General features: G+C 55.0%; 1 protein-coding gene across 2 annotated transcripts in view; it reads right to left on the minus strand.

Moving 5' to 3' along the window:
* Nucleotides 1–27,791, minus strand: part of Cdc42bpb (CDC42 binding protein kinase beta) — an 88,990-nt gene that overhangs the window by 38,685 nt on the left and 22,514 nt on the right. For both annotated transcript variants that reach the window (XM_042696858.1, XM_042696857.1), the window contains exons 2-12: nt 15,156–15,247; nt 12,427–12,510; nt 11,328–11,423; nt 8,883–9,031; nt 7,042–7,135; nt 6,134–6,334; nt 5,102–5,350; nt 2,747–2,826; nt 1,913–2,079; nt 1,709–1,828; nt 11–144 (exon numbers count right to left, since the gene is read on the minus strand). In XM_042696858.1, coding sequence (XP_042552792.1) covers nt 11–144; nt 1,709–1,828; nt 1,913–2,079; nt 2,747–2,826; nt 5,102–5,350; nt 6,134–6,334; nt 7,042–7,135; nt 8,883–9,031; nt 11,328–11,423; nt 12,427–12,510; nt 15,156–15,247 — 1,466 coding nt within the window. The remainder of the gene's footprint in view (nt 1–10; nt 145–1,708; nt 1,829–1,912; nt 2,080–2,746; nt 2,827–5,101; nt 5,351–6,133; nt 6,335–7,041; nt 7,136–8,882; nt 9,032–11,327; nt 11,424–12,426; nt 12,511–15,155; nt 15,248–27,791) is intronic.

The raw sequence follows: 27,791 nt of genomic DNA on the forward strand, positions 1-27,791 counted from the left end.
CCCAGGCCACCTTGTGCAGCTCCTCCTTCTCCTGGCGCGCCAGGCGGTGCTGCTTCTCCAGGCCCCTGAGCCGCTGTGTGGAGTCCTCGTGCTCCTGCCGGAGCGCCGCACTGTCCTCCAGCTGCCGCTCCAGCCGGTTCGAATCTGGAAAAAACAAGCCACATTCCTCCGTTATGGGGTTGCATCCTAGCTTGGCTACTCATGGGAAAAGACATGACAATTATGGGCTGGGAAGATGATCAGTGGTAGAGCGCTTGCCTTGCATGCCTGAGGCCCTGGGTTTGATTCCCCAGCACCACATAAGCAGAAAAAGCTGAAAGTGGCGCTGTGGCTCCAGTGGTAGAGCGCTCGCCTTGAGCTGAAGAGCTGAGGGACAGCGCCCAGGCCCAGAGTTCAGGCCCCATGACCAGACCAAAAAAAACAAAGACTTGACAATTCACATTGATCAGAGGCTTTTCTCCATTCTGGCGCTAGCACATGCGTCCACCTGCCGGAGTCCTGCCCACATCGCCAGAGGACACACGTCCACCTGCGGGAGTCCTGCCCACATCACCAGAGGACACACGTCCACCCACCAGAGTCCTGCCCACATCGCCAGAGGACACACGTCCACCCGCCAGAGTCCTGCCCACACCAACAGAGGACACACGTCCACCCGCCGGAGTCCTGCCCACATCGCCAGAGGACACGCGTCCACCTGCGGGAGTCCCAGCCGCGTCACCAGCCCAGTGCTGCCCTTTCTCAGGTGGACTATGGGGACAGTGGTCACTGACTCGGGTCTTTTTCCCACCAGAGTAGTGGGGCTCCTGGGGACGCAGGAACCACACATGGAGTTGGCGGCAGCACGGGCCGTGTGGGGAGGAGGCTAGAGCAGAGGCTTCAGGAAATTGACAGATAACCAGGAGCCGTAAAAAAGGTGGAGAAATGGGGCTGGGCCGCTAGTCACAGTAGCCCTGGCTCCTCATGCAAGAGGCCAGGTTAAAAACTGGGGACCAGTGGCTCAGACCTGTCATCCTAACCACTCAGGAGGCTGAGATCTGAGGATCATGGCTCAAAGCCAGCCCAGGCAGGAAAGTCCGTGACACTCTCGTCTCCAATAAACTGTCTAATGAAGTCTGAAGTACAGCTGTGGCTCAATTGGCAGAGTGCTACCCTTGAGCAAAAGAAAGCTCAGGAATCCTGCCCAAGCCCTGAGTTCAAGGCCCACGGCTGGGTGCACGCGTGCACTCACACACACACACAGCCAAGTTAACCGTCAGAGCTAGACAGAGGAAAAGGGAGATGCGAGGAGAAAGCACGAGGCCTGCCAGCGCCCATTAACCACGCATTTCATCAGGAGAAGCAAGCAAGGCCAAGAGCTGCGAGTGGGCTTCCGGAGCCTTTTCCTCAGCCCTTCCCCTGCAGTCCCCTGCAGTACTAGCAGCCCGCATAATGCGGGCGAGGACGCCTCTAATGCCACACTCAGCCCTTTCTGTGTTGGGACAGGGTCTCACTGTTATGTATGAACCACAAACCTCTGCTTCATGCTTTCTGCAGAGATAGGATTGCAAGGGCAAGCTACTGCACCCAACTACTAACGGAAATGGGGTTCTATAATCTTTTCCCCTGAAAATGGCTTCACGTTTTGGCCTTCCTGAGTAACCAGAAGTACAGATATGAACAACCATGCCTGGTCTTTGGAGACATTAATGGCCAACAGAACACACACCTGCCATTTTATTCTTCAGCCGCTCGATTTCTTCGTTCAGCCTCTTGATTTCCTTGTCCCGGTTTGCACCAACCAGGGCACGTGTGGAGCCATGCAGGGACTGCACGGTCTGGGTGGATTCTAGGGGAGACACAGAGTGAGCGTGGCCAGCCGCGAGTGCCGTCCACACAGCCCGGCCTGTGGCAGCCCGCCCCGACCACTCACCCTGCAGCTTGCGGCTCAGCTCCAGCTTCTCTTGCTCCAGCCTCCGGATCCTCCTCTCGTAAGCCTCGACCTGCAAGCTGCTCTCCAGACCCCGCTGCACGTCTTCATCTTTGGTCAGAGTGTTGGACTGCATCATGCTCTTCAGGGAGCCCCGGTCGGAAAAACAGCTGTAGAGCAGAGCGACAGGCTCGCCACCCACCCCACCGTCACTTCCTGGGGTGAGAGACAGTTTGCAAAGTGGCAAACAAAATGCCTGTGGAAAGCCTGCACTGTGATGGAGCCTGAACAGACCCCAATTGCGCAGCTGTCATGCGAGGGAAGCTAAGCCTAGGTCTTCACCCACTCAGATGGGAAAGCAGAGGGGGCCTGCCTGGTGGGCCGCGGGCAGGCTGCATACCGCACGGCAATCCTGGCAGGTGGTCAGGGCAGTGCAGGTTACCAAGGGCTCTGACACTCATGGCGGGCTCTGGGGCAACATCTCTGGGCTCATCTTCTTGTCCTGAAGACTGAGCAGCCCTGTGCGGGGCCTGGGCGAGCAGACAAGCTGGCTGCAGCCACACCCGCCCTCTAAGCCACAGGGGATTCTGTCTGCCTAATTCTCGCCTGGGTGCAGGAGCCCTGTTTTGAGGGGAGAGCTTGGTTCTGGGCTGTGCGCAAGCACACAGCTCTGCCACAGAATGTCACCTATCACAGATGCCATCGCACGCCGGCCGGCCGCCCTAACTGCGTGTGCGTTTCTTAAGAACAGGAAACCTTAGAGGGACCCCACCCAGCCCTCTTGGTAAGATCTGAGCCTTCAGGCACGCACCAACGCGAGCTCGGGCCACTGCGTACCTGTCGGTGGTAAAGGTGAAGCCGATGAATGGCAAGTGCAATCCGGAGAAACCTGCGTGAGCGCCAGGAGGTAATACTTCCTGCATGAGAACACAGACACAAATGACACCTACATCCAAACCAGTGAGCAAGAAGCTCCCACTGTGGGGAGCAGGAGGGCGCGGCCCGGCCGGGCTTCCTGGGGTGTGGGCTGCAGGGGGGCCTTGCCAACACAGCAGGCGCAGCCAGGACACGGACGCTGTCAGAAAGAGCACTAATGCAGTAACAGTGATGCCAAACTTCTTGTGATTTTCAAGCTTTGCATGTACATTCTTGCTTATGGTTTATACAGTTCTTTGGTTTCCTTAAACACTAAATGTGACTTGGTTTGAGGAGAGAAAAACTGAAGTTTCACCAAATGAAAGAAGAAATATCTTTACTACTAAATTTCTCATAGTAACATACTACCACTCACCATGTGCTCGACCACTCAAACCTCTTAAAATGACCTTGAATGAGTTTGTGGCACACACGTCTCCTTGGTTGCTCAGGTGTCGACAGGGAGAGACTTGCTTTGACCCCCACAGAGCAAGAGGACACGCGCCCACAGCCCTCGCGAAGGGTCTGCCCAGACCTCAAACTAAATGTTTCTATGCTCCGTAACTACCTCTGCTTCTTTTTTTTTTCTTTTCAATTTGGGTTGTCTTCTCTTATTTGGTACTGGGGATCGAACCAAGGACACTGCGTTTGGTAGGCAACACTTTACCACTGAACTACAGCCCAGGCCTTTGGTTCTATTTTTTTTTTTTTTTTTAGCAAAAGATTGTCCACCCAGAAATGTTTTTTCAAAACTCATCCACAGGAAGGTGCCTTGGGATGCTGGCCAGCTTCCGCTTACTCAGACAAGTACCTGCCGGAGTACCTAAGGGTCACAGGGGTTCCCATGACCATGCAGTCGGTCTCAGCTGAGTGGATCTGGTGGCTTACCACAGGGTGGCGGTGGGCACGCAGCCCCAGGGTGGCGTGTTAGCCTGGGCATGTGGCAGGGATAGGGAGGCCTGCCACACCAATGCTGACAAGCCTGGGAGCAGAACTCTGACCTATCGCCCCGAACTCCTGCTATATGAAGACAAATGAACATAACCCCTGCGCTCTTGACAGAGACCAAGGCCCTACACCACCCAGGAACTGTGGCAGGTTCCTGACGCCTCTACGGACGCCTGCCTTCATTCATCAAGGAGCCATGCCGTAGGTGAAGAGAAGCTCTCACAACAAAGCGTGTGATGCTGTGTGGAAAGGTATGGGAAAAAAAAAAAAAAAAGCTAAAAGGTTTCAGTAAGTTCCAAAATAAAGCAGCACTGCCAGGCGCTGGTGGCTCACGCCTGTCATCCTAGCTACTCAGGAGGCTGAGATCTGAGGATCACGGTTCAAAGCCAACTCAGGTAGAAAAGTCTGTGAGAATTTTTTTTTTTGGTCGATTATGGGGCTTGAACTCAGGGACTGGGTGCTGTCTTTGCTCACTTGAGCCTCTTTGCTCATTTGAGCCACTGTGCCACTTCTGGTTTTTGAGTGTTTAATTGGAAATAAGACTCATGGGGACTTTTCTACCTGGGCTGGCTTTGAACCAAGATCCTCAGATCTCAGCCTCCTGAGAAGCTAAGATTACAGGTGTGAGCCACTGGTGCCTGGCTGTGAGACTCATCTCCAATTAACCACCAGAAAACTGGAAGTGGTGCTACAGCTCAAAATGGTAGAGGTGGCCTTGAGTGAAATAGCTCAGAGACTGTACCCGTGACCTTAGTTCAAACACCATGACTAACCAAAAAAAAAAAAAAGTCTGGGAGACTCTTATCTCCAATTAACCACCTAAACATCAGAAACAGAGCTATAGCTCCAAGTTGTAGAGAACTAGCCTTGAGCAAAAAAGCTCAGGAACAGCACTCAGGCGCTGAGTTCAAGCCCCATGACAGATTGAGGGCCAGAGGTAACACTAAGGACCAAGCTGAAGGCTACTGTAAAAGGTACACTTCCATGGAAAGAATTAATGCTTCGGGGCTGGGAAGGTGGCTCAGTGGTAGAGGGCTTGCCTTGCATGCTTGAGGCCCTGGATTTGATTCCTCAGCACCACATAAGCAAAAAGAAAAAAAGCCGGAAGTGGTGCTGCGGCTCAAGTGGTAGAGCGCTAGCCTTGATCTGAAGAGCTGAGGGACAGCGCCTAGGCCCAGAGTTCAGGCCTCACGATCGGACCCAAAAAACAAAAACAAAAACAAAAACCAGAACAGTTTTGCAACCCAGGGACCTGCTAAGCAGCGCCTGCCCCCGGCCCTGCTGGCGCTCAGGCTGTGGTGAGGGCACAGAGGAGAATGTGACACGTACAACGTTTCTCAGCACGTCGTCATCCACGTCGAAGTTAGACGTGTCCGAGGGACTGCTCACATCCGGAATGTATGGTGCTTCCAGGTTTCGGATATTTTCCCAATTCAGACCTTCAAAGAAGGCATGTTTTTTGAAGTCCTCTATTCCGTTCTGCCCTAGCCGGCGCTCCCTGCTGCAGATCAGCCTCTGAATGAGATCTTTTGCTTCTTCGGAGACGTCTGTGACATGGGAAGGGAACTGAAACCGCTCCTGTGTGAAAGCAGCAAATAAGAAGATATGCTCAGCTAAGGCTCAAGCCACAAAGTCCTTATTATTCCATGGTTACTAAATGCAAATCAAAGCCAGTGAAGGAAGGCAGGGAGGGGAGGAAAGAGGGAGGAAATACTTGGTTGTGGAGAACAAAAAGAAAAAAATTAGAATAGGAAATAATAGACCAAGTGGCTCATGCCTGTCATCCTAGCAACTCAGGAGGCCAAGAACTGAGGATCATGGTTCAAAGCCAGCCAGGGAAGGAAAGTCTGAGACTCTTATCTCCAATGCACTATCAAAAACCTGGAAGCATAGCTAAGGCTAAAGTGGTAGAACACTGGTCAGAGGTAAGTGCCCCAAGCCTGAGTTCAAGCCCCAGAACTGGCACATGCGTGTATATCCATGTGCACACGTACAAAGGGGGAATGAGAAAGGCAACTTCAAGGTGAAAAATGGAAAGAGGAAAGAAATGAAGTCAGGAAGGATTCAGGCCCCGCTGCCTGAGAGCCCTGGTGCTCCAAGCCTGGGGAGGGACTGAGGAGCACAGCGAGTTCCTCGCAGTGACTCCGCACCTCCCACCAACCCGGCTCCTCACTGCGCACAGGTCCCTGTCTCCCAGGTCGGAGCCTCCGCCAGCCCTGGACGCCACCGCCCAAGGCTCTAATGCACTTACCCTCTCTGACCCGCCAGGCCTAACCTCCATTGTGTCTGCCTGACCTGACCTCCCCTCCCGTAGGCCTGGCCAGCTTCTAGAAGGGAGAGCGAGAGGGTACAGCGGCTTACTTCGTGGTTCATGATCTTCCCGTAGGTCTCCACCAGCGACTCCGCGTAGAAGGGCGTTTCTCCATAGAGCATCTCGTACACGCACACCCCCAGGGACCACCAGTCGCACTCGGGCCCGTACTTGCCCATGCCATCCTCCATGGCCTGCAGGATCTCCGGGGAGATGTAGTCGGGGGTGCCCACCGCCACGGACGACTGAACCTGGGAGGGAGGGGCGAAGGGCTCTGAGCTCCCAGCGTGGACACCCAGCCACCGGCCTCAGAAAATGACCCAACCACAGAAAGAAGCAGGACGCTCAGGATTGGGGACCGGATGACAGAGCTGGGCGCTGTGGGCCCCTCTGGCAAGCCCAGGGTTCGGCAGGCTCAGGCAGGGAGAGCTTGAGTTGGGGCTGGCCATGCTGGCCTGGCTTGGGGACAAGTCTGAGCCAGGCCACTGGGTTCGGCCAGGTGACAGCCAGTGCCCACAGCCCTCGAGAAGAAGTCCAACTGGTGAGGAACTGTGTGCCTCAGGCTCCCTCCCCCCTTATCCCCCCCCCCCCGCAGTGAGGATGGGGTCCTGCTAGGAAGGGAGCCAGCCTTGCCGCCTGCCGCAGCACTGGTAATGACCTAGTGCGGGACACGTGAGGCCCACACGACCGCGTCCACGCGTGCACAGCGCGAGGGGCCGGACACGCGAGGCCCACACATGACCGCGTCCACGCGTGCACAGCGCGAGGGGCCGGACACGCGAGGCCCACACATACACAGACACCGTTACACTTCACAAACACGTCCCCAGTAGGAATTTTCAACTCTCCCCTAAGGGATTCATTTTCTCAGTCTGCAACGTGGTTTCCTTATGACGCGTCCAGTGGAACGTTTAACCCCTTCACCTACCCCGAGACCAGCCTCCAACAAAATACCTACAGTTCCATCATCGTTCATCTTCAAGCACGAGCCGAAGTCAGCCAGGCGGATGTGCCCATTCACGTCCAAAAGGACATTGTCAGGCTTAATGTCTCTGTTGGTGAGCAAAGCAGACGTGAGTGAGCGCCGGGGGCCGATGCCTTCCCGAGTACTGGTTCAACAAGCTGCGTGATTTGCAATGGCTATGACTCGCAGGAGTCTGGCCACCGCACCATGCACCACCACAATCTCAGACTTAATTCTATTTCGCCAGCCAGCAGAGCACAGATGGCAGGAAAAAGGGAGAAGGCAGAGGGACATCTAGAAAAGTCCGCCTCAGGTTGTGTGTCCTGAGGCCTGCGGCTGAGTGTGCTCACGGTGACGCTGATGGCAAACCTAGGAAATCACGAGATCCCAAAGCGTGACCACTGCACGGGATGTCTGATCCCCGCACTGACCACCAAGTGGTCTTACCACCAGGGGAGCACAGGGCAGGGGGGACCCAAGGGTCTGGGGTACCCATGGAGGGGGGGGTGACATGAAGGAGTTAAGTCCTCATTTTAACACACTGTCTAACAGAGAGCGCGTGCGCGCAGAAAGACACCAGCACCACAGGCCTGTGGGTGGAAAAGATGTCAGTCTAGAAAGAGCGGCCAACGCCCACACTGGTAGATGGAGCTAGAGAAATCTGGGCAGGGTGGAGCAGGGACTGTGCTTTTGGATAAACTCTGCAGAACATCTGGACTTTTGAAAACCACAAAGTCTAAAGGTGGGTGGGAGGTGTGGCTCAGGTGGTACAGAGCCAGTCAACGAGTGAAAGCAAGTGTCAGATACCAACTCAGTCTTGGACATTAATAAAAAAAAGTGAAGCGAGGGGAGGGGTGACACTGTCCAAAAAAGACATGTGCTCCTTCCCTGACGCACGTCACTGTAATGCCTCTGCACACATCTTTATGACAATAATTTAAAAGGTTTAACTCAAAAAATAGAAATAAAAAAATGAAATTGAGGGGCTGGGAAGGTGGCTCAGTGGTACAGTGCTTGCCTCGCATCCATGAAGCCCTGAGTTTGATTCCGAAGAATCAATAAAGCAGAAAAAGCCAGAACTAGCACTGTGGCTCAAGTGGTAGAGTGCTAGCCTTGAGCAAAAGAAGCCTAGGGACAGAGCCCAAGCCCTGAGTTCAAGCCTCAGGACTGGCAAAAATAAAAATAAAAGAGAAAGAAAAAAAATTAAATAAAAAAAAAAAGAGAGTAAGATGCAAAGATCATGGTTTGAGGCCAACCTAGGCAAAAAGTTAGAGAGCCGCCAATCTCCACAAATAAACCAGGCATGGTGGTGTGCCCTGTGATCCCTGCTGGACAGAAAATGAGGAGGACTGTGCTCCAGGACCCGACTGAACAAGTCAAGCAAGAAAGAACTAGGGAAGGAACTCGAGTGGCGGAGGAACTCAGGACGAGGTCGAGTTAAAACTTCAATATCACAAAAAATAAATGTAAAAAAACAGTAAAAACAACAACAAAAAAGCAAGAAAATCTGTTTTCCCAAAATTACTTTGGTCAAGATAAAAGTAGACCAGCTCCCTCCGCCCCTGCCAAAAACCCAAGGCGAAGAACAAGGAGAGGGTGGTTTGGGGAATAGCCTCCCTGAAGGGGGGCTAGGGAGGGAGAACAGAGGGGTGGCATCCCACACCCCTGGAGGGAGCCCCCCATTTCCAGTGCAGAGGAAAGTCCCTCTTCCCCAGAGGCGGCTGCTGCGGGTGGAGGGCAGGGAGGTGAGTGCGGGGAGGGGAGGGGTGCGAAGGGAGGTCGAGGCGGCCTGGGCAGCCTGAGGCCCGCGCCTGGGGACGCGCAGGAGGACGCACCTGTGCACGTAGTGGAGCTGGTGGATGGAGTCGATGGCCAGCACCATCTCCCCAATGTAGAACCTCGCCATGTCTTCCGGAAGCTTGTCTTCAAACTTGCTCAGCAGGGTCAGCAAATCGCCACCAACGTAGTAATCCATGACCAGGTACTAGAGTTGAAGGAGAGCAGGCAGTGGAAGCAGCCCACGCTTCCTGTCCCATCTGCCCGCGCCACCCACTGGCCTCACAGTGCTGCTGCGCTTTTCTTCTTTTTGGGGGTCAGAGGTAACTGGGGGGGGGGGGTCTGAGTTCAGGGCCTTGTGCTTACTAGACAAGCACTCTACCACTTGAGCCATGTCTCCAGCCCTGTTTTCTCTTTTTTGCTTAGTTTTTCAGCCTTGCCTGGGCACTGCCCCTCAGCTGTTCAGCTCAAGGCTAGTGCTGTAACACTTGAGCCACAGCGCCACTTCTGGTTTCCTGAGTGCTTAATTAGAGATAAGAGTTTCACAGACTTTCCTGCCTGGGCAGGCTTTGAACCATGATCCTCAGATCTCAGCCTCCTGAGTAGCTAGGATGACAGGCGTGAGCCCTGACGCCCAGTTCATGTTCCTCCTCTTAAGGCTTCTCAGCATACTGAGATGAAGACTGCACTAACTTCTTGTTCCAGCTGGCTGGGCTGAAGTAGCTGTGATTACAGGCATGAACCACCATACACGTCATGTAGCAACTTAAGTTATTCACGTGGCAGAGAAAGTACTTCAATAAAGAATACATAGTTATGGGCTCGGAATGTGGCTCACTGGTAGAGCACTTGTCTAGCATGCATGAAGCCCTGGGTTCCATTCCTCAGCACCACATACACAAAAAGCTGGAAGTGGTGCTGTGGCTCAAGTGGCAGAGTGCTAGCCTTGAGCTAAAGAAGCTCAGGGACAGTGCCTTGGCCCCGAGTTCAAGCCCCAGGACTGGCAAAAAAAAAAAAAAAAAAAATCAGGAAATACATATTTCATCTGGAAAGGCTGAAAGTGCTGTGGTTGGAGAAAGTCTTCCGAGAGCTACTGAGCAAACACAGGAGCAGGACCCACAGCCCTCATCCCTGGAGCTGAGGCCTCTGGCCAGCGTCACAGGGTGCTGGTGCTGAGCAAGGCGGCAGGGGCTCTACAGCGGGGGGGGGGGGGGGGGGGGGGCAGCACCTGCTCACGAGAGCACAGGGAGGGCGCCTGGGTAACGTGTAGCCCTGAGTCAAGCACGAGTAGCCCCGCCCACCAGTGTGAGCGTCACCTAGAAATCTGAAATGCTGGGTGTGGGGCTCACACGTTAGCAAGAGGTACTGGATGCTGGAGAGAATAGGATCATGGTTAAGGGTCAGCTAGGGAAAAAACTTAGCAAGACCCATCTCAAAGATGGAGTTGGGAGCAGTGGCTCCCACCTGTACACTCCTAGGAGGTATAAGTTGGGCAACTGCAGTTTAGACTAGCCTGGGAAGGCCCGGGGAGCCCACGCAGGGCTGAGGCGGCAGTGGCTGTGTGTCCTGCGTGGGCCTGCTGGGCAGCTGCATTGGCAGGAGAAATGAAGCCTGCCGAGGCCCCGGCCGCCCATACCCAGCCTTTCAGGTTTAGGACACCTGGAGGGTCCCAAGAATGAAGTCCCACTCACAGCCTGAGACCAGTGCCTGTGCCCTGCCCTTGTAAGCTATTGTCATGTGTGAGGAGTGTGCACACGGGCAGCCCAGCGTCCTCAAGGCACTGTGAGAGGCCGGCGCGTGGGGAGGCTGGGGGGCCCGTGTTCTCCGATGGCACCACCTCGTGCTTTGTGGTGGAGGTAACATCCTGCCCAGGCTGGCTCTGAATGGCGATCCTCAGATCTCAGCCTCCTGAGGGTGTGAGCCAACAGTGCCTGGCAACTCTTTCTTTTTTGGTGGCATTATTAGGGTTTGAACCCAGGGCTGCACATTCATGCTTGGCTTTTGTGCTCTCAATGGAGCCACACCTCCACTTCTTTTTCTTTATTCTTCCCTCCCCTCAGGTCTCCTTCCCTTTCTTCCTTACATGAAGTTAAGTTCTGCTGTCTCAACCTCTCAAGTGCTGGGATTATAGACACACACCATGCACCACACACCCAGCTCCATTTGTCCCTCTCCCTGGTGGCGATGAAGGCAGGGCAGGCAAGCACCCCAGCACAGAGCCACGGCCCCTTCCCAGTTTTCTTGTAATGCAATTTGAGTTAACAAACATTCCAAATTCCTGTTTATTTAAATGTAATATACCCAGAGAACAAAGTAACCCACAAGCTGGAGATTAGCTCGCCGGTCTCAGCACAAGTCCTGCTGGACACTACTGCAGTTACATTACGGCGATCCTCAGCTCTATCTAGCCACACACACGCTTTCTGCGCCTGTCCCTTCTACGTTCTACTTCTTAAGGAAGTGCACAGGGGCAAAGGCATGGCAAGGCCGCAGAGGCCACGTACCAGGTAGTTCTCGTCCTGGAAGGCATAGTGCAGCGCCGTGATCCACTGGCTGTCCCCGTTCACCAGCACATCTCGCTCTTCCCGGAAGCATGCCGTCTGTGAGAGAGCGGGCAGTGAGTGCCCACCAGGGGCCCAGGACAGCGGCCAGACCTCCTGCTGCGCAGAGGCTGTGCAACACACACGCGCGCGTGCACACACACACACACGCATGGCCTCTAGCAGCTATGAGGCCAAGTTGCTGTGACTGTCCCGTCGGGGCTTGGGCCAGGGCACAGGCCACCGGAGCACAGATGCCCTTCCTTCCCCAGGGCCATCTCCGTGGCCCGCACCTCCGATCCACTCCCTTGCTGCCTCTCTGCGCAATCGGCCTCCTGTGTCCGGGACGTGGACACCTGGCCTCATGGAGTCAGGCCGCGCCTGGTGGCCAGGTGCGCACAGAACCTCCTCTAGCAGCCGGGTAAGGACATGCCTGCGAGGCCCGGGCCACAGCACAGGGTACGAGAGATGGAGGTCCGCGCATGCGCGTGCGTGGCTCAGGAGGTTTGTGTTTGTGGCAGCTACCACTCTGAGGTGGGCAGGGAAGGGTGCTGGGCTTGTGGCACAGCTCACCTGCTCAGTGTGGCCGGCCTGAGCCCAGGGGCCAAGGGTGGGCTGGTGGGAGGACGGCAGGGGGCACGCAGACCCCCAGGCAGCCGTGGCCTCATGTTGACACTGTTCCCTGCGGGGCGTGCATGCAAGGGAACCACTGCGCGAGTGGAGCTCCCAGCCCCAGGGCAGGCCCACGGGCCCACGCAGGCCTCGAGTGCCGCAGGTTTCCAGCCCCAGCCCACCTGAACCTGCGCTGAGCTCTGCGCCGGCAGAGGATCAGCTGCCGGGAGCCGGCCTGTGTGCAGAGGCCGACAGCCTAGGGCCACCGTCCCTTCCTTGCACATAAACCTCCAGTAATGGGGCTTGAACTCAAGGCAGGAATGGTCTTGCGTGGCCTGTGTGCTCAAGGCTGGTGCTCCACCATGTGAGCCACAGCCCCACTTCTGGCTTTTTCTGATTAGCTGGCTCTCCATTTTTGCTCATTCTGGCACCATCCCTCCCCCCCACTCACCTCCGCTCTCTTGAGCATCTCCCACTTGTTAAGTATTTTCATTGCATAAATTCGCTCAGTGCTCTTCATCTTGACAACAGCAACCTAGACCACAAATGTGAGTTTCACAAAAATGTAGTTCATGAAACAAAATCCTTGCATACTTACTGCTACGGTGGAATCCTAGCCGCCTGGGACCCCAAGGAAAGTTTTCTACATAAAGGTTGCCCTGGTCAGTGAAATTTGACTTTAAACACACACCACGTGGAAAACCTCTATCAGCAACGGGCTCCTGGGCTCACCCACTCTACCCAGGGTACATCTGGAGATGTTCACTGGAAACAAACCTGATAGCTGGGCGCCATGGCTCCCGCCTGTAATCCCAGCCCCTCAAGAGGCTGAGACCTGAGGATCATGGTTCACAGCCAGCCAGGGCAGGAAAGGCCGTGAGACTCTTTATCTCCAAGAAACTACCACAAAGCTAGGAGTAGAGGTGTGGCTCAAATGGAAGAGCGCTCACCTTGAGTGGAAAAAGCCAAGTAGAAATATGAAGCCCTGAGCTGAAGCCCCAGTACTGGCACAACAAACCCTTGACTTCCCCCAGGGCTCCTGGGCGAGCTCCGTGCAGTCTCCACGCCCTTCAGGGCCCATCTCTGCTCCAGCCAGCCCCGTGGCACAGGGAGAGCCAGCCATCTTGTGCTTGCCAAACAGGAGCGGGGACTGTGTGGCCCGCAGGGACTTGGGCCTCGGTTTCCAAACCACAGCCTGAGCTAGTATCATAGGCTTGGTGTGCTTGGCGAGGGCAGGTGCCTTCTGCGGTCAGACTTGGTGGCCAGCCAGTCCTTGAAGGCCACCTCCAACGCCACCTCTTCCAGCACAGCCTCCCGGCTCACTCGTAGCAAGGTCCTGCCCTGGCTATGGGAGTCACTTCCGCTGTGACACCATGGCTGCTCTGTGACAGTGACTTGAGCCCTTGGTGGCCCAGCACCTGGTCAGCACATTTGTACGCAGCATCATCAAACGGTTCTTAGATGGGAAGCCTGGTTTTCCGGCTTTCTAAACACCCCACGCAAGTCCAGCCCGCCCCCAAGGAGCTGTGGGCATGTCGTGGCAGTGCCGCCAGCTGGAGAGGCCTAAGCAGCCCCTCCAGTCCCTCCTTTGGTCTCCCGATCCTGACAGTAAACTGTGTTAGCAGGAGCTGGGGTGGGATGTAAGGAACAGCCCCTTTGGCTTCACCACACTTGGTGGTCAGGCCTCGGCCTGCTGCCCTGACGGCAGCCCAAGCGATGAGGGCACGGACAACTCAGAGCCCTGCCCACCAGGAGGCGCCCTCCCCGTCCTGTCCAAACACCTGGCTTGCCAGCTAGCCACGCTAGCACAGGCCCAGGTGGGTATGAGCGGCTTCCCCGCCCCCTCCCTGTCAGCTGTGGGCCACCTCAAAGCCACGCAGCGCAAGTGGGCTGGCCACGGGGGCGGAGCTGGGTGTCTGCAGGACTGCATGAAACACATCCAGAGCTCCATCTCAGATCGAGGCCCAGGTCCTCAGAGGCGAAGGGTGTGGGTGCTGGGGCGGTCCAGGGGCGGCAGCAGCTGCAGGAGCGTGAGCAGACCAGGCCCAGAGGCTGTGAGGACTGGGCACTGAGGCCAGGCCGTGGGAACAGTGAGGACACCGGTGGGTGGCATGGGGGAAGGGGCTCCGAAGCCGAGAAAAGCCTTTGCGAGGCCTGGGCTAGGCCCCCAGCACCATGAAACGAGTCACCGTGTGAACGAACGCATGCGTGCCAAGGACGCTGCAAAAACGTGCAGTGGAAGCAAGGCTGAGGCCGGGCAAGAAGGCCGCACGCAGCTCCCTGGGCCCTGCCGGAGCCCAGGCTCACAGGGCTGCTGGCTGCAAGTGCACCGCACCACCCCACGTGAAGATCACTCGGCACAGCCACGCACGCTGGCAAGACAGCTTTCCCTTCCTTCTCTCGCTTTTCTGCTTGTGGCCACCTGGGTGGCATGTCCCTCCCTGTCCCGCGGCTCCTGCGGCCAAGGCGGCTGGGCGCAAGGCGGGGGAGACCCGCTCATCTCACCCAGGCAGAAAAGGCTCTGCACGGAAGCTGCCTGAACCTGAAAGCCTTTCTCTGTCCTCTGACACCAAAAGCCGCCCGACCAGCCAATGAGCTACTCACCACCCAGGGGGTGGGTGCGTACATATGCGCATGCTCCAGGGTACTGGGCTTGAACTCACCAGGGCCCTGAGCTCTCTCTCTCCCGGGAGTTTTGCTCGCAGCTGGTGTCCACCTCTGAGGCCTGGGGAGGGCTCCAGTTCTGGTTTTTCTTTTCTTTTTTTTTTTTGTCGGTTGTGGAGCCTGAACTCTGGGCCTGGGTGCTGTCCCTCAGCTCTTCAGCTCAAGGCGAGCACTCTACCACTTGAGCCACAGCGCTACTTACAGCTTTTTCTGCTTATGTGGTGCTGAGGAATCGAACCCAGGGCCTCATGCATGCCAGGCAAGCACTCTATCACTGAGCCACCTTCCCAGCCCCCCCGTTCTGGCTTTTTGCTGGTTAATTGGAGACTTATCTACCTGGGCTGGCTTAGGACCTTGGCCTTCAGCTCTCGGCCTCATGAGTAGCTAGGACTGCAGGCGTGAGCCGCAGGAAGTCTCTATTTTACGTAGAACTCAAGGTTTCCCTCCGTGGTAGACCCCAAGCAGGCAAGGAGCACCCAGCCTCGGGGTGAAGAGAACAGAGGAAGGTTCTCCTACCTCACCGAAAGCGCCTCTTCCGATGACTTTGATGATTTCAAAGTCTTCGCGGTGAAGCTGCATCTCCTTCACCAGCTGTGTAAATGGTTTCGCTGTCAACAGAAAGAAGAAATGAATTTAACAAATTAATGCTACCTTAAAACTCAACTGAGATTTTCCATGGTACTGGGTCCGAACCCCAGGCTTCTGGTTTCCTGAGTCACATCGCCAGCCCTTTTTGCTCTGCTTGTTTTTGAGATGGGGTCTCCTGTTTTGCCGGAGCCAGCCTGGACAGCAATCTTCCCATTTATGCCTCCGGCTGTAGCAGGGACGCCAGGGGTGTGACACCACACCCAGCTACTGACTTCACACAGGGTCTTGCAAGCTTCTGCCCATGCTGACCTCTAATAAGGATTCTTCCAATCTCTAGCTCCCATGTAGCTAAGGTCATAGATGAGAGTTACTGACACCCACCTAAAATGCTTTTTACATAACATCTACTATGGTGGGGAACCGCTGGCTACTCAGGAGGCTGAGATCTGTGGATCTCATTCAAACCCAGCTGGGGCAGGAAAGACCTAAAAAGCTAGAAGTAGAGCTGTGGCTCCGGGTTGTAGCTTTGAGCAAAAGAGCTCCAGGACAGCACCCAGGCCCTGAGTTCAACACTGCCAACAAATAAATATTTACTATCAGAAAGGCTTTAGAAGTCTGTATTTATGCTAATTTACAGATATTTATCAACAACTATACTATTATGAGAGATACAATGGAGGGTTGGGGGGAGGGAAAGCGGAGAACAAGTTTGACAAGAAATATAGTCACTACCTTATGTATATAACTATAACCAATCTGTACATCACCTTGACAATACGATGAAAAAAGAAATACAATTACTCTTATGGGAGAAAACCCAAAGGCGTAACTTCTGAATATTTAAAATGCCCTATGACAAGTTCCAGGAAATGGAAAAGCGTTTGTTGCGGTTGTGGGTGGTAGTGTTTTTGTCTTTTAGAGGGGCCTCACGGGGAGGGAACCTATGCTATTCAGTGTACACTGCAGAAAATGAAGCTTGTGGGCAGAGGCTAGAGAGGGAAACTGGGTGGAAGTGAAGGAAGGGATGACACTGTCCAAAAAGAAAGTTACCCGGTCTGCCTGACAGGAAACGGTAACCACTGTAGAACACCCGTCACAACAATGGAACAACTAAATACAATCGCTACAAAAACATGCTGAACCTCTTCCCATCTCCTGGTTCGCACCAGCGTCACCCACGGAGGCTCACGGGAAGGCTGCCCTATCCTCGAGGACAGCTCTGCCCAGTAACAGCGGAGCTCGCAGGAGCCCCGGGCCGGGGCAGGAGACTCCCCGCAGGCTGCCCCCGCAGGCTGCCAGGGCGGAGCGGCTGGCGTCTGTGCACCCAGGAGGGCCCGTGCTAGACACACAGGCCCTGGTCCTGCACTCCTTGCACTGACTCGAGTGCGTGCTTGTGCCCATTTTACAGATGAGGAAACGGAGCCAGGTTTCTGTGGATAATGTACTAGCGGTGCAAGGCCCCCCCCCCCCAAAAAAAAAAAGTGACATGAGGAAACAAGGTCTTTAACAAGGGAACCGAGTTAAACTGGGCTCACAGACCAAAGTAGGCGGGGTCCTAAATCCAGTAAGGTAAGGGGGGGAGAGGGGAGTTGCATGAAGAAGGGTGTAGGGGGGAAAGAGACCAATCAGCCAGAACACAGGCACCTGAAACACGAAGGTAGAGAGCTCCCCAGGCTGTGGCTCAGCCCAGCATTCCAGACTACACAAAACACCCAAAATCCACACCTGTTAGCTATGGTGCAAAGAGCACAAACCACACAGAAGCATTCAAGGAAGTAGAAGCAAATCCCACCCATGATGATGCCATCCATGCGCAGCTCAAATCCGCCACACACGTCCTATACTCATCTCCATGCTGCATCTGCTCTGCTTTGGAAATCCACATTTCCATTTCTGTATTACGTGATAGTTGGTCACTGAACTGACAGACCACAGCGTGTACTGAGCATACATTTACTTCCGAAGATGATTTTGGGGTGAGTTTGTAATAGGTGTTCTCATGCCTGATGATTTCGGGGTGAGATCTGACGACATGCCCCCAAAGGTCCACAATGTCCCATGGACGCTGGGTCGCAGTGAGTCCCCCCAGGGCCGCCGGGCATCCTCTGCCATCTGGCTCCTTCCTCTACTCTGCCTTCCCTGTTCTCGCTGCTTACACATCTCCGCAGTCTTGGCGGGCGTGTGCGGGCGCGTGGGTTTATCAGAACCAGTGTGGACAAAAGAACTTTGGAAAACAACCCAGACCAGAGCTTGAAAAGATAAACTGCGAGACTCAGGGCTGGGCCCTCAAAAGACAGACCCAGTGGGAGGAGTCTAAAGCAAGACCTTTAATACTCAGTATTTATAACAGTTCTGAGGCCACTGTAACAGCACAGAGTTGGACAACTGAGAGCAAATCAGCTAAAACTAGAGGAGGAGGAGGAGGAGGAGGAGGAGGTGGCGGCGGCGGCGGCAGCACCAGGCTCACCGGGCCCACCAGGGAAGAGGGCTGGGGAGGAGGTGGAAAGAACGAGGGCCAAGCAGCACCAACACACAAAGAGGCAGCACGAGCCACACAAGGCAAGGGACAGACACGCGCGCTTCTCCTGTCCTCGTGGCTGCCCGCCACGCGTCTGCCTGTCCTGATAATGTCGTGTGGCCTGTGCACATGGCCCTCAAGGAAGTAAGGTTCCCCACCCTGCCTGCGTGTGGGGACAGCCAGGAGCCCGGGGTCCCCGCAGGGATGGCACACACCCGGCCGGCCGGCGCAGGACCGCTGCCCCGCAGACCAGGAGGACAAGAAAAAGGGTGGAGGCAGGCACTGGCGGCTCACGCCTGTCATCCTAGCTACTCAAGAGGCCGAGATCTGAGGATCAAGGTTCAAAGCCAGCCTGGGCAAGGAAAGTCCTTGAGACTCTTTTTTTTTTTTTTGGGTCCGGTCGTGGGGCCTGAGCTCTGGGCCTGGGCGCTGTCCCTCAGCTCTTCAGCTCAAGGCTAGCGCTCTACCACTTGAGTCACAGTGCCACTTCCGGCTTTTTTCATTTTGCTTTATGTGGTGCTGAGGAATGGAACTCAGGGCCTCAGGCATGCAAGGCAAGCGCTCTACCACTGAACCACCTTCCCAGCCCAAGTCCTTGATACTCTTATCTCTAATAAACCACCATTAGACAGGAAGTGGTGTAGTGGCTCAAGTGGTAGAGTACTCACCTTGAGATGAAAAGCTCAGGGACAGCGCCCAGGCCCAGAGTTCAAGCCCCATGACAAAAGAAAAAAGAAAAAGGGTGGGACAGCTGAGGGGTCCAGCGCAGGATCCAGGACCCGGACACAGAGGGGCAGAGGGGCAGAGGGGCGAGGGACAGCGAGTGTGAGCAATCAGAGCAGAGGCTGCTCCGGAGAATGCCTCGGGGAAGCAGTTGCCCACACCACCAGAAGGACAAGGTGCAGGCAGGAGAGGTGCAAGGTGTGGCTGCCACCCTGCTCCCAGCCTCTCCCCCGCCTCTTCTTCAGGCCCAGTGACACAGAAGGGGGCGCCCGCTGGAGGTGGCAGACTGCAGAGAACTGGGTCTGGGAGCTGGGCAAGGTGCAGAGGGGATCCTACACGTGTGCAGCTGGACTGATCCCACAAGTCCAGACTCAGATGCGCTGGAGGGTCCTGAGAACGTGGCTCGCACGCACACGCACACTCGGGAGCACACACACACACACACACACACACACAGGAGGTCATGTTATCATCCATCAGGAAACTAAATGTTGATCAATGAAAAGTTTTCATCTGCAAGAAATGGGGTATTTCACAGAGGGCCAGTTGCAGGAGTGAGCCCAGACAAGAGGGCCTGGCAGGGCTGGCTCACTGCCTGCCGGGGAGGCAAGCACGAAGCACACCGGACCGGACAACGCAGGCCGGCGCTCCGGCTATCGCATGAGAACCTACTGGCGCAGATGGGGAGGAGAGCACTCTGTGCTGCTATCTACAACTCTTCTCTAAGTTAGGAAGCTTTGGAATGTTTCAAAACCACTCTGGACATTACTTGAAGAGGTGGCTTGCTGCGGGCTGGAAGCGAGGCGGAGCTGAGCTGCAGCCCGGGAGAGCAGGCGCCTCAGGACAGGGGCCGGGCCGGGCAGGACGCCCAGGATTTACTGGAAACTGAGTCCACCACTTCTAGCAGCACCAGGCTCCTCAGTCCCAGCACCTTCGCAAATGGGCACAGTATGCTAGTAAGAATACAGTAGCAGTAAAACCCAATGAAAACAACACATCCCAATTCCTCCTCAACCACAAAACAAAGCAGAAAGAATCGCTTATTGATATGAGGTCTGAGAGATACAAGACCAAAGTGATTTTTTTTGTCGGTCATGGGGCTTGAACTCTGGGCCTGGGCGCTGTCCTTGAGCTCTTCAGCTCAAAGCAAGTGCTCAACCGCTTGAGCCACAGCGCCACTTCCGGTTTTCTGGTGGTTCACTGGAGATAAGAGTCTCACAGACTTTCCTGCCTGGGCTGGCTATGAACCGCAATCCTCAGGTCTCAGCCTCCTGAGTAGCTAGGATTACAGTTGTGAACCACTAGCACCCGGCTGTTATTTTTTTTTTCAGGGTTCTATTTCTGTAGTGGAATTCACAAAATAATAACCTGGGAACGACCTAGCTCTGGGGAGGAGAGAGGGAAGAAGGGGAGGCATTCATGACCTAGCTGGGGGCCGGGGGGGCGGAGGGAAGAGCAGGAAGCAGGTACTGCTGACCACGGAGGTCAGAGCCTGCTGGGGGGTAAAGCCATTTTGCATACTCCATGTTATCTCTTCATCCCAATTTAGAGTGGCAGGGTTCTCTTCCCAATACAAATTGCAACAGACGTAATTTTATGAATTACATCTGGTAGAGTGCAACACAGCTTGTCACATACTCCTAAAATGTGTGAATGAAGACAAAGCAATACTAAAAGCACGACAATACAATCTCAACTCAATTAGGAGGTAGAAGGACCTCAGGTTCAAGGTTGGCCTGGGCTGCATAAGAAGAACCCAACCGCCGGGTGCTGGTGGCTCACGCCTGTAATCCTAGCTACTCAGGAGGCTGAGATCTGAGGATCGTGGTTCCAAGCCAGCCCGGGCAGGAGAGACCGTGAGACTCCTATCTCCAATAAACCACCAGAAAACCGGAAGTGGCGCTGTAGCTCAAGTGGTAGAGCGCTCACCTTGAGCTGAAGAGCTGAGGGACAGCGCCCAGGCCCAGAGTTCAAGCCCCACGACCAACAAAAAAAAAAAAAAAAAGAAGAAACCAACCCCCGCTTTAAAGATTTTTTTTTTTTTTTTTGGTCCAGTCGTGGGGCCTGAACTCTGGGCCTGGGCGCTGTCCCTCAGCTCTTCAGCTCAAGGCGAGAGCGCTCTACCACTTGAGCCACAGAGCCACTTCCGGCTTTTTTTTCTTTTTGCTTATGTGGTGCTGAGGAATCGAACCCAGGGCCTCAGGCATGCGAGGCAAGCGCTCTACCACTGAGCCACCTTCTCAGCCCCTTTAAAGATAATTTATACTATGCTTGTAAATGCACTTCTTTTGGTTCTAGTTTGAGCTGAAGGCTTTCTCTTGCTCGGTGGCAGGTCTGGAGACACACCTTCACACTAGGACCCTCACACGGACAAATGTTAGAGGTGGGTGAACTCTCATGTGATTGTGAACTATGAACTGTGGAATAAAACCAAACAAACTTCTAAGTCTCAGGAAGCGTAAGCTCCTAGCTGGGTATGGTGGCTCTCACCTAGCAAGACACTGTGTCAAGGAATAAAAATCAAGAGCAAAACAAATTCACATTCCATCAACAAATCCTCGATGGGACTGGGTGAGCAAACGCCCACCTGGTGTGTGCAGGGGTTAAGGCCCGCAGAGCTGGGCCAGGGAGGCGCTCCAGCAGGGCTGGGAGGAGGGTGCCCCCTGGACGCAGAACTGCTCTCAGGGTGGCACCAGCCCGCCCCTCCTGTTGAGACACTGGGCCCTGGCTGCGACTCTTTGGATCAAAGGCCCGAGAAAGGCCTTCCACCACCACCCCAGTGCTGCTCAGAGCGGGAGCTCCACGGGCACAGTTCCGTGTGCTCCCGACCGAGCAAGGTCAGAGGTAACCTCTCCTGAGGGCACAGATTTTCTAAGGTAAGAATACACTGAACATACTGGAATTCAGCTTTAAAGGACTGAATGAAGCTTTTTTAGCCTTTAGATAGCTAACAGTTTTTGTGGGGAGAGATGCTGAGATGGGTCTCATTACGTAGCCCAGTCGAGCCTCCCAAGAACTGGCATCAGGGACAGGTGCTGCCGTGCCTGGCATCACAGATATGTGCCACTGTGCCTACCTTTAGATAAGTGAGCTTTTATTAAGAGAAACACTCTCCTGATTTTTGCATTCATCTGTAACTCAGATCCCGCTGAACTCTGGTTTTTTTTTAGTGCCAGTCCTGAATTCAGGGACTGGGATTCTCATTGGAGATGAGTCTCACAGACTTTCCTACCTAGCTGGCTTCTGAGATCCTCAGATCTGGGCCTCCTGAGTAGCTAGGGTTACAGGCATGAGCCACCAGCGCCCAGACCCCCGAATTCTTGATACCCTGTCCCCCATGGCTCTGCACTTACTGGTCAGAGGTAATCAACAAGGAGTAAGACCCAAACTGTTAGGAAAAGTGAAGCCCAGTGTTGCTTCAAACAGGAAAAGTGCTGCAGGGAGGACTGGGGGGCAGCAGGAGGACCTGGCTGGATCACTGTGAAATGAAGCATTAGCACCGCAGTCCGCCTGTCGGAGCAGCCTGGCGGGGTGGTGGGGGACGGGCCGCACCAGGGTGGCAGTGCCGGCGGCGAGGCATCTCGCTGCCGCTCCAGAAGCCCTGCCCACGCAGCGGCAGCTGACCTGCCTCAGGCCTTGTGGGAGCCCGCCCTCCCTGCTATCTCTCCACACGTCCGGCCTTAGCAGCTCTGTGTCCAATCCACACACTTAGACGTGAGAACTGTCTTACATTCTCCAATACAAAAAGTCCACATTAACCACGAAGAAACCAGGACCTCAAAGTGGGTCACCCACTGACATGCAAACAGCGCGGGGGGGGGCGGGGGCAGAGCCAGCGGCTCCGAGGGACAGCCCCCCTGCTGGCAGCCCCACTGGACCCACCGGGCCTGGGAGCACCCTCCCCGCAACAGCCACCCCTGCTCTGGTCCCTTCAGGAGGCACAGGCTGGTGCTACACCGCTGCAGGAGGGGGGAGGGGAGTGGGGGGGGGCTCCCGGGAGACACCGCGGGCGCAGGGAGCCACGGCTCCACGATGGCACCAGGCTCAGCCTCCTGGCTACAGTTCTGACACAGCCACAGGAAATGTGGTCGAATCACCAATATGCGCACTCATTCCAAGAACTGAGCCGTCTCGGGACGCATAGGCACTTTCCCTAGACTGGAGTCACGAGTCTCTACCATCAATCACACACGGAGAAACCGAGCCCCGCTTCCCAGAGGCCTGCTGGTGTGGGCGCGGCCCCGCGCAAGCCTGCCGGGCTGCACCGCCTCAGCGCTGACAGGGAAATCGTTCTCAATATTGAGACGCAGACAGACACTGGGCACCAAGGCAGAGCTGAACGCTCAACGCCAGAGATGCCACACGGAGCAGGAACACGCATTCCAGCTGCCACAGCGGAGCCACAGCAGAGCAGGCACCCGCCTTCCAGGCCATGCCATGGCGGAGCGGGCACCTGTCTTCCAGGCCACGCTGCCACGGCAGAGCCACGGCAGCGCAGGAACCCATCTTCCAGGCCACGCTGCCACGGCAGAGCCACGGCGTAGTCACAGCAGAGCAGGAACACGCCTTCCACGCCGCGCTGCCACTCCAGGCCACACTGCACACGCACACTCGCCTCACCGAAGGGCTTCTCACGTCCATTCCCTGTGGGCTGAATCTGCGGCAGCGTCACTCCTGACAGAGCCCTGCCTGGTGGCCGCTCACCCCCGAAGTGCCCTTCCTCCCCTCAAAGTGATCCTGTCCACTGAGTCCCCAGCCAGAGAGAAGGCGACCCAGGTGGCCAGTGCCTGGCACTGTCTTTGGGGAGCTGCTGGCAAAGCGAAGAGCCTATGGGAAACGAGCGGGAGCCGCACTGAAGGAGCCGACGCCTCTCGGCCCGGAGCACACACAGGCCTCTCCGGGACGCCCGCCAGTGCTTCTGGGCCTCCCGAGGTCCCCGTCACCAAGTGGGGAGCCGTGTGCCACCCTCATGCCCATGATGGGCCCTGTACTCTCAGCTGTGAGCGTGGACGGGCAGGCACTGCACGGAGCCGCTGGGATCCCAGACGGTGAGCCTCGGCGCCTGAGGCCTCTGTGCAGTAACCCAAGAACCCGCCGCCTCACCAGAGCTCACAAACACGTGGCCTCACACCGCCATCCCACAGACCCAGCCAGGCCTGGGGGCCGTGTCCTTTGAGGGGCACTGCCAGGGGGTGACCGTACCCGGGCTGAGTGCGGAGGGAGGTGGCTCCAACCCATCCGATGACACCCAGCTCAAGGACGCCCCTAAACTGGGTACACAAAGGCCACTTGAGTCACCTTTGCTCTTGACCGCAGGCCTCCGCCCCACACAGGGAGGCCGCGAGCGCCCTCGGAAGGTGTGGACAAAGCCTTGCACACTGGAGGGTGGGGCTCTCGGCTGTCGGACTTCACAGCTCCTGCCAATGAAAGCAGGATGCGAGCGGCAGGAGCAGCGGGCACTGGGGCAGGGCCAGGGCACGGGGTCATGTGGGCAGTGAGGGCCTTCACGCCTCAGCTGCATTTGTGAGGCGGGGCCGAGGACTTCCCGCCGGAGCAGCCACGCGCAGTGCTGGCCGGGGGGCCGGGGAGGGCTGGCTACGGCAGTGCGGACTCCCAGAAGCCAGCGTGCTCCCTGCACAGGATGAGATCACCCGCGGAGGCAGCACAGGGGGCTGAGGACTGACGGGGTGCGGCAACCCAGAGGCAAGGAGAAGAACGAGGAAGCTGGGGACTCTACCCCAAAAGGCTGTGAGGACCACTGCTCAATACCAGTTACTTACTGGTCTTATCCATGTAACCAGACAAAAGCAGGTTTGATTTGGTTTAGGAGCACTGGGGTTTGAACTCAGGACCTCGTGCTTACTAGCTGAGGTCCTCTACTCCTTGATCCTCACCCCTAGCCTTTTTGTCTTCAGTTATTACTCAAGTAGAATCTCCTCCAGTTTGGTTTGTTGGCTTTTTTGGTTTTTTTTACCCTGACTCCAGTGTAGCTGGAATCCCAACTACACATACTACCATGCCCAACTTTTTTTTTTTTTTTTTTTTTTGGGGGGGGGTCTGGTTGTGGGGCCTGAACTCTGGGCCTGGGCTGTCTCTCAGCTCTTCAGCTCAAGGCTAGCGCTCTACCACTTGAGCCACAGCGCCACTTCCAGCTTTTTTCTTTTTGCTTATGTGGTACTGAGGAATCCAACCCAGGGCCTCAGGCATGCAAGGCAAGCGCTCTACCACTGAGCCACCTTCCCAGCCCTCATGCCCAACTTTTTAAGATGAGGTGGAGTCTCCATAGCTTTTTGCCCAGGATGGCTTTGAACGGTGATTCTCCTGATCTTTGCCTGAGAAGAGCACAGTAGCTAGAGTAACAGGTACGATCCACTCTACCTGGCCTAAAAGCAGTCTGGAGAAGAGAAGAGGCGTCAAGTCACATGAAGCCAGGCACTGGTGACTCACACCTGTAATCCTCGCTACTCAAGAGGCTGAGATCTGCAGATTGTGGTTTGAAGCCAGACCAGGCAGAAAAGCCCATGAGACTTATCTCCAATGAACCACCAAAAAGCTGGAAGTGGAGCTCAAAAGCAATGGATCACGACCTTGTGCATAAAGCTCAGGGACAGCATCCAGGCCCTGAGTTCAACACCATCACTGACTCAAAAAAAACAAAATCAACTACACTCTGAAGAGACGGCGCCCAGGGGCACGGAGGGTGGGTAGTCCAGCTTACCGTATGAGAACAAAGTGTGGCCTCAAGAATGTTCCCAAATACTTACGAAGTGGTCATCTTAAAATGGAGGCAGAGTTGGAGCCGGGCGCTGGTGGCTCACGCCTGTAATCCTAGTTACTCAGGAGGCTGAGATCTGAGGATCGCGGTTCAAAGCCAGCCCGGGCAGGAGAGACCGTGAGATTCCTATCTCCAATAAACCACCAGAAAACCGGAAGTGGCGCTGTGGCTCAAGTGGTAGAGCGCTCGCCTTGAGCTGAAGAGCTGAGGGACAGCGCCCAGGCCCAGAGTTCAAGCCCCACGACCGACCAAAAAAAAAAAAAAATGGAGGCAGAGTTGGTCCATCCAAAACCTTCACTTCCCTCTCATCATCCAACCCACCAGTCCAAGCCTAACGTGGGGGGCCACGGGGTAGGGAGGGTCACAGAGGCCTGGCAGTAAACTCTCGGGTGTGATCCGCGCTTCCTCTAGCAAACCATCAACAGAAAGACACTGGCCACTTCCTAGAGCCTGCGACCCTGCTCTGTCAGGACCGCCCTGCCAGGCGCTACGTCCACCCACACTGGCATCTGTGCTGAGCTGTCACCCCACGCCAGAGACACAGTAACTGCACAAAAACAACCATCAGTGAATGGTTTTGCTCACCAAGTGTTCTTCCATTTTCTGATCATTACCAAATTCTGAGTAAAATCTTTAATTGTGTATATTTACAAACACGCTGTTTCCTAAAGCTAACTAGAAAGACTATATGCATACGTGTTACAGCACAATTAACAGAGACGATTGTACGAAACACGGCACACTCTGGAGATGACTTTTTAACTCCCATGCCTGTTGGTGAACTGGGCATCGGGGGTGTGGTGCCAGGCCAGCTTTCTCCATCCTATTTTATGCAATTACCTTAAAAAACAAAAAGCATCACTATAGATCAGTTCCCCAGATGGCCGCGCAGAACCGAGCCTGCAGGCGAGCACTGGGGACCAGGCCCATCTCCATGACAGCAACACGGGAGTCAGCTTAGGCCTGTGCTGACTCAGGAAGAGAAATAAAATGGAGTCCTCCCTCCCTCCCGGCACAAGGCTGGGTTGTCCTATGTACATACAGAGATTTCCCCCCTTCTCTCTCTCTTTCTCTCTCTCTCTCTCTCTCTCTCTCTCTCTCTCACACACACACACACACACAGAGCTGGGGCAGGACAGAGGAAGGAACTGTCTGCGCCTCTTCCTCCACCACGCTCTGGATGATGAACTCCGCTGGACGGAGTAGGACAAAGAGGAGCCCTGCGCTTTGGCCACTCATCTGTGACAGCACGCCAGCTTCCTCTTCCTGGTTCTTCCCTTGAGTCTGCGACTTGCTAACACATTTCCAAAGGACAGTGCCAGAGGACTTAGGACAAAGTATGCTTGATAAAATGGCACCCAGAAAAGAAACTGAGTCCAGAAGAGGGGGGAGCAGAACACGAGAGGCAGAACTCTGCAAAGCTTCAGCAAACTAATACGAGTCCATAGCAGACAGCAACACCTCAGTAATGTGAGGGTGTTTTAAGCAACCATTCTGTTAGGATTAAAACTTACAGTCTTTCCTATGTGGTGGATATGAAAGGTAGGATCTTGATCTGTTTAAACTCTTTTTATTCTTTGCACCTCAAGTATTTAATAAGTATTCAATTTGCCCATTGCTAACAGCAGCTAGAACTTTCTGAACATATACCTAAGTGTCAAGGATGTCACACACCACCTCAAGAACCTGTGGAACAGACAATAGCCTCTTCTGAACAGCAAGCAGACCAAGGAAGCAAAAGGCCCAAGTTCATAAACACATCTGGTATTTTTATCCTCCTGTTATTACTTCATTCCCCACATACATGGCTTCTGTATTTCCTATAACATTAACATTCTTCTGTTTTAAAACTCACAGGAAAAGTTAACTGTTTATTTTCTTATTGTTCCAAACTTAATCATCTAATAGCCAGTCTGTCTTGTGCCACTGCTGTGAATACAAAGCGGGACCCTATAGTCCCAGAAGGAGGGTCTTGCATTCAATCAAGGCCAGTCTAGGCTACACACTGAAACTTCCATCTTCCATCTCCAGCAGTGCTTTCAGTCCTGTCACCATTGCATAACCCCCCACACACACACGGGGGGGGGGGGGGGGGGTCGGCTGAACCCCGGCCTCTGAAGTGCCCTGCCCTTACGCCATACTCTCAGTCTTTTCCATTTATTTTGTTTTCCCAAAGAAACAGCTATGACCAGTAACTATGAGAACACTCCACCGCACTCTCCATAGGGAAATACAAACAGAGAAGAATGGAAACCAGTATGGCAGCTCGTCAAAATTCTAAACAGGAGAAAAAAGAGTAAAAACAAAAAATGTACAAAAATGTTTTTAAAAAAAGCAAACCGTTACGGCGTGACCAGCGCCCCACGCTTGAGGCCTCTGCAGGAGAAATGCAAACCCACTGCCATAAAAACTCACTCACGAATATTCACTCGCAGAGGCCCAAGACTGAGGCCAGTCCAGTGCTCGTCAAAGTGGGGTGCTGCAGGCTCCCCTCCAAGACAACTGGGAAACCGTCACGGAGATGGCGCACGGTGCGGTTCCCTGTGAG

This window comes from Dipodomys spectabilis, unplaced genomic scaffold, assembly GCF_019054845.1.
Source record: "Dipodomys spectabilis isolate Male_0828 unplaced genomic scaffold, ASM1905484v1 ptg000212l, whole genome shotgun sequence".
Lineage (NCBI taxonomy): Eukaryota > Metazoa > Chordata > Mammalia > Rodentia > Heteromyidae > Dipodomys > Dipodomys spectabilis.